This window comes from Barbus barbus (genome assembly GCF_936440315.1).
Source record: "Barbus barbus genome assembly, chromosome: 43".
Classification (NCBI taxonomy): domain Eukaryota; kingdom Metazoa; phylum Chordata; class Actinopteri; order Cypriniformes; family Cyprinidae; genus Barbus; species Barbus barbus.
In genome coordinates, this window is record NC_136721.1 from 22,800,698 (window position 1) to 22,811,399 (window position 10,702).

The following is a 10,702-nucleotide window of genomic DNA, read 5'->3' on the forward strand; positions in this document are numbered from 1 at the left end:
ACAGCATTTATTTGAAACATAAATGTCACTTTTAATCAGTTTAATGCATCCTTGCTGAAAAAAAGTCATTAATTTCTTAAAACGTATTACACCTCATATCAGTAAAAGTGTTTTTTTGTTTTTTGGATGTTAACATCAGCGGTTAGTCTAGGTCTAGGTTAACATAAGTTCATATGCATTCAAACCAATTTTTAATAAACAATGTTTCTTTGATTTCCTATATTCTGCATAATCTCTATAAACTAAGAAATATATTGTATTTCACCTGCATATAAACTCAGCAAGCTCTATGTCTCTGATCTGCCCCAATTTTTGTCGCTAAGGTCATCTGGTCACCCTAGCTGAGCTTAAACACTTGCATTCACACAGAAAACTTTACTCATCATCCATGAAGCATTTTTTTTTCAAATGGGGACATCTCCAGATATCTATTTTTTTCTCATTTAGCTCACTTCTGGGACAAATCTGTTCCCTAAAATACAGTTAAATAAACCATTTAACTTACAATCAATCCAAGGACACCAGGAGGACCAGGAGCTCCTATAACACCCTGAGATAAACACAGAAACACACAGAGCGTTACGCTTTCCTTCTGAAACAAGTACAAACTGCTAGTGCTCCAAATGTCAGTACATGCATGCACCTCTAAATGTGTGTCGTTTATAATATGTGCTGTGTTAATGCACTCTCTTCATATTCAGAGACATTAATATGGCCGTTCAAACGAGTGTGTGTGGTAGAGAGCGTGTGCGAGTGTTTTTGTAGAAACAGAGATGGTTTGTTGTTGGTTCTGCAGCAGCGTGCTGGAACCATTTCCTCTCGTTCCCCTGGTGTGATGAAAGGATGAAAGGAGCACTTCACTCCTATTTTCAGGAAAGGGAGAACAGGAAATGAGAGGGCTTTCAACTTCCTGTTTTTACAGTCCCCACATTTACAGGTGAAAAAGAGGCGGGATTTGACTCAAACACTTCCTGATGTGATGTGTCCAACCAATCAGAGGCATTTTTGGAATGATAATTTTTTTTTTACTAATTAACCAAAACAATTATTATCCAATATATCAGGATACTGACCTAAGGACAGATTCCATGTGAATGTGAATTTAATACCTTCCCTACTGAAATAAATAAGTTCAACTGGACAAAAAGACATAATCTAACGCCTTCCCTATAAACAAACAAACAAATAAAAAACAAACAAACAAATAAATAAATCCACTTGACAAAGAGATTTCCCTACTAAAAAAAAATCAAATTTATACTTAAATAATACAAAATTAATTAGCCAAAAAGACCATATTTAACACCTTCCTTATTGAAATCAATCAATCAATCAATCCATCCAGCGGACAAATAACATGATCTAACACCTTTAATGAAATAAATGAATAAAATGAATTAAATAATAAAATAAAATTCAAGTGGGCAAAAAATGCAGGATCTAACACTTCCCCTAATGATAAATAAATAAATATAATATAATTAATTCAATTAAATATATAAAATAAAATAACATTTCAGCAGACTAAAAATAAAACCTAACATCTTTCCTACTGAAATAAATGAATATATCAGCCTAAGATGGTTTGCTGGTCTTAGCTGGTTTAAGGTAATCTACCAGGCTGACTAGTTTACAAGTGCAAAAAAAAACTTTAAAACCAGCAAACCAGACCTGTATGATCACGCTGGGAGACTACTTACAACCAGCAAACTACCTTAGGCTGGTTTAAGTTATTTATATTCAGCATTATATTCACAGCCTTGTTTGTATTTGGCAAATTAAATTTGGCCTCCATACCAGCTTAAATAAAGAAATGTGTACAGAAGATACAACACTCTGTGTGTGTGTGTGTGTGTGTGTGTGTGTGTGTGTGTGTATGCGCGCACGTGTAAATAAATAGTGAGTGGAAAATTGTGTTCAGCCGAGATACCGGAAGTAAAGCCTGAGGTTCACACACACACATGCACACTTCCAGTATTCCAGTATTTCCAGAAAGGTTTGGAAGCCTGCAAACTCTGTGTTCATGTGTATTTCTCATCAGCTCTGTTATTAGGGTTTTATCTGCTTTATGAGAAAAAGACAAAAGAATATGCATAAAAAACCCAAAATGTTTAACTCACTGGTTCCCCGTCCAGTCCTGGTGGGCCTCGCTCTCCAAAATCACCAGGAAAACCCTGAGAGAGAGAGAAACATTACAACACATCACTATCACACTCACTGATTATTTAAACAATTAATAAAGAAGCAAATGTGGCCTCCACAAAGCTAAATTGTGAGTGGTTGCCAGGGCATGGTTGCTAGCGTGTTCTGGATTGTTGCTAGGCCATTGAGTATGTAGTTGCTTATGTTTTCTGAGTGGTTGCTAAGGTGTTCTGGATGGTTAAGCTGTTCGAAGAGATTGTTAAGGTGTTCTGAGTGGTTGCTGGGATGTTCTGGATGGTTACTAAGGTGTTCTGAGTGGTTGTTAAGGTGTTCTGAGTAGTTGCTAGGGTGTTCTAGATGGTTGTTAAGTTGTACTGAGTGGTTGACAGGGTGTTCTGGATGGTTGGATGGCTGTTAAGGTGTTCCGAGTGGTTGGCAGGGTGTTCTGGATGGTTGTTAAGGTGTTCTGAGTGGCTGCTAGGGTGTTCTGGATGGTTGTTAAGGTGCACTGAGTGGTTGCTAGGGTATTCTGGATGGTTGAACGGTTTTTAAGGTGTTCTGAGTGGTTGCTAGGATGCTCTGGATGGTTGTTAAGGTGTTCAGAGTGGTTGCTAGGGTGTTCTGGATAGTTGGATGGTTGTTAAGGTGTTCTGAGTGGTTGCTAGGGTTGAGTGGTCACTAGGGTATTCTGGATGGTTGTTGAGGTGTTCTGAGTGGTTGCTAGGGTGTTTTGGATGCTTGTTAAGGTGTTCTGAGTGTTTGCTGGGTTGCTTTGGATGGTTGTTGAGGTGTTCTGAGTGGTTGCTAGGTTGTTCTAGATGGTTAAAGTGTTCTGAGTGGTTGCTGGGTTGTTCTAGATGGTTGCTAGGTTATTCTTACATGATTGCCAGGCCACTGGTATGCGGATGCTAAGGTGTTCTGAGTGGCTGCTAGTGTGTTCTGTATGGTTGCTAGGTCATTGGTATATGGTTGCTACAATATAATTATGCAGTTGCTAAGATGTTCTGAGTGGATGCTGGGGTGTTCTAGATGGTTGCCAGGCCACTGGTATACGTTGCTAAGGCATTCTAAGTGGTTGCTAGGTCATCAGTATGTGGTCACTTAAGTTTTTTTGAGTGTCTTTAGCATGTTGCTATCCCGCATGTTTCCACTAAACCATGGATTAGGGCTGCTGCTCAAATCACAAACCCTTAGCATGAGCAACAGCAGTAGCGCTACTAATGATGACATCACTCAGAGCCCTGCTGATTCAACAGGAAGTTTATGAAGTCAAATGTCAAAGGTTGTGCTGATTAAAACAACCTCTGTATAGCTGATTCTGCATCTTTGTGTGTGTGTGTGTTCATGATTCAAAGAACAATACAAATTCTCTTCCTCTCTCTCAGACACACATAACAATAATTACCACTTAATAAATAATGATTTTCACATTTTCGTGCAGGCAGCTTTAATGACCTCATATTGAGAAACTACATGCACTGTTTGTACTTTTAAAATGCATTGTTATACTGCAGGGCCATACAATACCATAGAATGAGTACATTATATGATTTTGTTTTACATTTCTCACACATGCTTACAAAAAATTCACATTTGTATCTATAAAGTATGTTGAGACAAAACTTTACCGGCCTACCCATCTTGCCCCTCTTCCCCGGTGGACCAGGACTACCCTGAAAAAGATAAGAGAGACAGAGAAAGAGACAGACAGTAAATAAATGCTAATAACAGTTAAAAGTCTTATACCATTAGAAAGAAGCACTCTACATTGTCTGTCTCTGGCTGTGTGTCTGTGTGTGTGTGTGTGTGTGTGTGTGTACACTCTGTTATCATATGACTCATCCAAACACCCTCAGCTGAATGCCAGAACCAGCTGGAAGTAGTTTCAACTTTTACAGCGCACACACACACACATGATGGGATCTACTGTCATACATCTACCAGTAGTGGGCAGCACTTGATTTAAAAATCTACCACTAATCTATTTCCATACTAATAACTGTAACTGCAGTTCGAAATATACTTAGAACACTACTAGAACAGCATTTGTTTTTCTTCAGGAAACACCTCGTGCTTGTAAGAATAAGCAAGGATCAGCATTTACCCATATACTATAAACAGTGCTGGTACATTATGTACAAATTGTAGTTCATTACTAATTACAAATTACATGACAAAAATTGTAGTTGGTAACAATCTGGATTGCACAAATTAGGCAATGTAGATTAATTTTAGATTACTTCTGGCCTAATTTGTTTGTCAGATAGACTTGAATGGGATTATTGTGTACCATACTGATAAAAAAAATTAAAATACATTCCTTTCTTTGCTATCAACATCATGAAATGCATTAAACATTTCATTACAGCAGGGTTTCCCAAACTAAGTGGTAGGTTCATTTAGAAAGAAAAAGGGAAAAAAAAGATTTAGGGTGAATCAATAAATTATGAACAATTTACTGCTATAGTATGAATAATATGTAATCATGTAATCTATAAAATAGTAACTGTAATCTGATTATGAGCATTTAAAAATGTAATAATATGTAATTACAAGTACTTTATTTTTGTAATCTGATAACGTAATCCAGATTACATGTAATCAGTTACTACTCAGCTCTGACTATATACAGTAGTATGCAAAAACGCAGTATGTTACAATGCGTAGGATGGTTGTGATAGCTAATTCAGTGCATACTCTTAAAATATGTAATATCGGACACAGCAATAGTCACTGTGCTATTAAAGGTTAGACAGATAAAATCATTATGCAACTATTACAATGAAATAATTGCTGTTTAGATAGTTAAACTTTGAATGCGGCATATTCTACAATGTTTTCAAAATGTAATCTTACACTTCTGATCTTTACACAAGGTGTTTAAATGGAGTCTGAATAAACAGCATATGTTTAGTTATTTATGTTTGGTGTTTAGTAGACTATGAAAAGGAAGTTATGTCATATGGTTCATCATGTTGTTGATCTGACTGCATTAATGAGGTATTTCTATCTGTGGGAGTTTTAACAGTCATATGAAGTACTTGCTGGAACATTCGTCCACTGATGGAGTGTGTTATGATCACATGACTACTGAAAAATGAATCATAACATGAACAGACTCACTCTTTCACCATCAGCTCCAGGTAAACCAAAGAGTCCAGGGATTCCAATGAAACCCTATGAAGAAAACAGAGAGAAACAGAGAGAAGCTCAATACTTCTGGAGCAGAGGAAAACAGGAAAGAATGATCTTTTCTCAAAAGTGATGTTCAGGATGGTTAACATGTGGTTACCGGGGTGTTTTGAGTGGGTGCCAAGCTGTTCTGGGTAAATGCTATATTGTTTCTAGGGTGTTCTAGATGGTTACTAAGGTGTTTTGGTATTTGCTATGTAGTTACTAGGGCATTCAAGGTGTTTGCTAAGATGTTCTAGGTTGTTGCTACACTGTTCCTAAAGTGTTTTTGTGATTGTTTTTAATGTGGTTACTTGGGCATTCTAGGTGGTCGCCAAGAAATTCTGGGTAGTTTTGACATTGTTGTCTTAGGTTGTTGCTAAGGTGTTTTAGTAGTTTCTATAGTTTTCAGAGTGGTCGCTAAGGTGTTTTGAAGTCTCCAAGTGTTTGCTTGGGCATTCTAGGTGGTTACTAAGGTGTTTTGAGTAGCTGCTATTTGGTTGCTAAGGTGTTGTAAGTGGTTGCTAGGGTGTTCTAGGTGGTTACTAAAGTGTTTTGGGCAGCTGCTACATGGTATATGGTTCCTAAAGTGTTGTAAGTGGTTGCTAGGGTGTTCTTAGTGGTTGCTAAAGTATTCTGGGCAGCTGCTACATGGTATATGGTTGTTAAGGTGTTGTAAGTGGTTGCTAGGGTGTTATAGGTGGTTGCTAAGGTGTTGTAAGTGGTTGCTAGGGTGTTCTTAGTGGTTGCTAAGGTATTCTGGCAGCTGCTACATGGCATTTGGTTGTTAAGGTGTTGTAAGTGGTTGCTATGGTGTGCTAGGTGGTTGCTAAGGTGTTTTAAGTGGTTGCTAGGGTGTGCTAAGTGGTTCCTAAGATGTTTTGGGGAGATTGCATAGTATAAGAGCGTTTGCTAAGGTGTTCTGGGCAGCTGCTAAATGGTATATGGTTGCTAAGGTGTGCTATGTGGTTGCTAATGTGTTGTAAGGGGTTGCTAGGGTGTTCCAGCTACCTGATACATAGTATATGGTTGCTAAGGTGTTCTCAATGGTTGCTAGGGTGTGCTAGGTGGTTGCTTATTATGCTATCCCCATTAATTTCATAGATTGATACTTTCCATAGATCAACAGGTTAAGGAGAAACGTCAGAGGCAAAGTTAATACTAAAATAGAAACTTTAAATGAACCCAACTCATAAGACTTATATAATCACTGGCAATCCAGCAGCAGACGTCCACTATATGATCAGTATGAACTGATCACATGGATGGACAGATGAATGGAGAGGTCATGGATGGATGAACGGATGGACATCTTCGTGTTGATGCAGGCCATGAAGTAAGTGTATATGCCCATGGACTGCATGGTGCTGGCCTCCACAATGTAGTCCAAGGGCACATACGCTCACTTCAGGGAAAAAACGATGAAAACATGCACGAACAAACACAGGGTACAACAATAACATTCACAAACATCCAGCAAAAACTCCACCCAAGGTGCTTTTACATTTTGGTATTAATGTATTAAAAATATAGATTTTTTTTAATGACAGCACCCAAGATGACTTGAAGAACACAGATAAACTACATATTGTTATAGTTGTGTATTTTGTATATTCATGTTTGATCAGTTAAAGCCTTTCTATCTTCTTTTGCTATGGCTACAGAAATCCCTTTGTCCATATTAGGAATTTCCTGGAACCTTATATTACTTCTGTGAGTCATATTTGGAGTTTCTGCACAGGGGTGCCCTCTGGCTTTCAGTCTACTATAAATGAAACAATACATGCGTTTATAACGCTCAATAATGCTCACACCACCCTATTTTGATTAAAACTGGATAAAATAATACTACTCTCTGAAGAAATCTGAAGCAAACAGTGGTGGGTAGTAACTGGATTATGTAATCAGATTCCAAAAATTAAGGATTTTGTAATTGGATTATATTACATTTTAAAATACTCATAATTAGACTGCATTGACTTTTTTAATGATTACATATCTTTCACACAAGTCTTTGTCTTTGGAAGGCTTCTGTCTTTCAAAAATATTAAACTGCTTTATGAAATCCAGTTTAAGAAACCCAGAAGTGTTGTTAATGACAACGAATGGAAAATATTTTCATTCTCTTTGCATTTTTATATCAATATGGTACAATATTGCCTATTTTAATCAATGTGATAAATGAGTTAGGTTAAAAGAAATCTAAAAGTAGTCCGATTACGTTATCTAAAATGTCCAATGTAATGGATTGCAGCTACAATTGTTGTCATATAATTTGGAACCAGGAACGATCTACAATTTGTAAGTAATCTACTCAGCACTGAAAGTAAACATATGCACATTTCTCCAGTGTTTTACCACCTCAAGAAGTTTTCATTAGTGTAAAAATACTAAAAATAATCTCATTGTCATGTTCTAGCTTTATGTACAGCTTTCCATGAAAATCTAAAAGACCCTTAATGTTGTAGTAGTTTTTCCCTGTGGTTCCAAAAATTATATTGACTGTCGATATTATTCAATGTAAATTATTAAATTATTATTATTATTAGAAATTCCAGTATCGTGACAACACTAGTTGCATACAAATGTGCATTGGAAGCAGTGCTGGGTAGATTACTTACAAATTGTAGTCCATTACTGGTTATAAATAACATGACGGAAATTATAGTATAACAATATTACACATATTAGGTAATGCAGTCTACTTTTTGATTAACTCATTTATTACATAAACTTGAATGGTATAAAAACAAAAAGAAAAAAAAAAAGAAAGAATATATATTCCATTCTTTATCAACATCATGAAATTTAGAAAGGGAGAAAAAAAAAGAATCGGGGTGAATCATTAAATTATGAATAATTTATTGCCATTGAGTAAATAATATGTCATCATGTAATCCATTAAGAAATAACTGTAATCTGATTGTGAGCATTTTAAAATAATCTAATTACAGGTACTTTATTTTTGGAATCTGATTACGTAATCCAGATAACATGTAATCAGTTACTACACAGCACTGATTGGAAGACACATGTGTATGTGTGTGTATGTGTGGTGACTAAAGACAGCAGGGCCTCAGTCTGATTTTAAACAGGAAATTCCAGCCAATGGGGGCGGAGCCTAGCCTGATAAAGAGCCTTTAATACAGCTCGACTACAAACACAACAGCCAAAGCGTGTGTGTGTGTGTGTGTGTGTGTGTGAGCATGCTATATAAACTGGCACAGTGAGAATAAAATATAAATTGTTTCTGAATACATCAAATAGATGACAGGGCAATATAAATGAAGGTGACTGTACATGCGAACATGTTAATGTGACCGTAGGAGGCTAAAAACACACATAAACGCACACTTATGGCTCGGGCAGCTGTCAGCAGCAAATTTGTCTCTGTTGACTCAAAAAACAGAAAAAGGAAAAACCAGGGGGACGAAAGAAAAGAGAAGCTGTAGTAAAAATCTCTCTTCTGGAGTTGAGGTCAAATCACTTGACTTTAAAACTCGAGTCGTAAGCTACATTTTTAGCTTTGTAAAAGATCAAACAATGCAAATAACCTAGCAACGGTAACTATAGGCCCGCTCGGACAGCTCAAATGTCACAATGACAGCGTTGTAAGTTGCAATCATACATCAAACGGGAAGAAGACGTGTACACACCCGAGCCCCTTTCGGCCCGACAGGCCCTATTGGACCAGGTAAACCCTGGAAGAGAAGAAAAAGACAGAGAGGCTTCAGAAACAGGTTTAGGATTTAATCAACACACATCATTTAACAGGCAAAATGGAACCGAAATTAATAGCTTGTTTCTTTTGAGAAGTATCCAAACTTGTGTGCCCACAAGAAAAAAACCATGATGAATTTATAATGGTTTTATCGTAGGCTTCATATATTAAACAGAGCCACAAAACACTGGTTTTTTAATAGATAGACAGATTTTTAAATGTTTTATATATTTTATATGTTAAATATATTTAAAATATTTTATAATTGTATTATATTAGACATTTTCTTTAATAAACATCAAATTTATGCAGAAAATAGCAATGGATAAATGTTTGACAGATGAGTTTTTCTTGATTTGGTTTGGTTATAAAATGAAAAAGGGGTTTATTTGCAATGATGACTGGATAAATAAATACGTGATGTGAAATAATAATTTGACTTATTGGTTTATTTTATTATGTGAGAAGAAAAAGACGGTTAAGTTGTGTTATATAATGCTACGATTGTCCAATCAGATTTATGTATTCCAAAGAACCGTTTTATATATTTCAATACAAGCAACTGCAATGAGCTCAAGATGTGTTAAAAACAAAGACTTGTGGGTTCTGGATGGATATTTCAAAAGGATGGAGATTTATTCTGATTAAATCCAAACACCATCAATGAAAACAACACAAGCGTGTCAAAACATCTCAATACTATGCAGTCAGAGTGAGCAAATACATCCTTTCCTATAACTGAACGCTGTGATTTTCAATAGCGGTGGCCCGCAGCTATACTGAACAAAACCCAATATCTATGCCAGGGCAACGTACTGCTAAATTAATTACATTTTCCATGAGTAGTCAATGAAAAACAAAGCATAACATACTCTAACGCACACACACACACACACACACACACACACACATACACACCACACTCCACAGCAGAGGAAGATCTACTGCACCTGCCTGCCAGGATAGCCTTTGGCTCCAGCTTCTCCAACAGGACCTTGTTCCCCCTGTAAAAGAAGACAAAGAGAAATGCTGGTTCTCCTAATATACATTAAAGCACATACATTTACTTTAAACACCCAGTGTCTGAACAAGTAAAATTCATCAATGTCACTGCATTTTATTTGGAAACGATGGTTTCATTTTACAGAAAAAGCAGAATCAAGCTAAATGTTTTTGTTTGTTGGGTTTGAAATGATAAATCACTAGATTTAGCACTGAAATGGAAAATGAATGACATCAAGCTGATTCAAAGACACTGAGCAAAAATGAAGTTAGATGCAGTTTTGAGTTGACATTTTGATCTAATGCAATGGTATTTATACGTAAGTGTGGCTTAAGCCTACATAATATTAAGACTTTCTTATCCATTCAAGAAATATTCAATAGTGTAATAATAGAAGGGCGATAATCATGATTTCTGCTGTGTTTGTTGATGGATGAATGCATTTGATAACTTTAATATTTGTATTTGGGTATCAAATTTGATTCCAAATGAAGCATAAAACTAAATTCTCTTGCTGTATTTTGGCAACTCTTTTTGACTATTTTTATTTCTCCAAAATAATTTTAGGAGAAATTCTTATTAATATTTGATTCTCAAAAATTAAATAACTGAGAACACTATTAAAAGTAAAGTGTGTCAATGTCGATTGCTTTTCTTTTCAATCA

At 36.2% G+C, this 10,702-nt stretch overlaps 1 protein-coding gene across 1 annotated transcript in view; it reads right to left on the reverse strand.

Annotated features, from left to right (window-relative positions):
- Positions 1–10,702, reverse strand: part of LOC306862576 (collagen alpha-1(XXVII) chain A) — a 62,262-nt gene that overhangs the window by 29,196 nt on the left and 22,364 nt on the right. Inside the window, exons 9-14 of the mRNA XM_079405464.1 lie at positions 9,985–10,038; positions 8,970–9,014; positions 5,266–5,319; positions 3,771–3,815; positions 2,121–2,174; positions 506–550 (exon numbers count right to left, since the gene is read on the reverse strand). Coding sequence (XP_079261590.1) covers positions 506–550; positions 2,121–2,174; positions 3,771–3,815; positions 5,266–5,319; positions 8,970–9,014; positions 9,985–10,038 — 297 coding nt within the window. The remainder of the gene's footprint in view (positions 1–505; positions 551–2,120; positions 2,175–3,770; positions 3,816–5,265; positions 5,320–8,969; positions 9,015–9,984; positions 10,039–10,702) is intronic.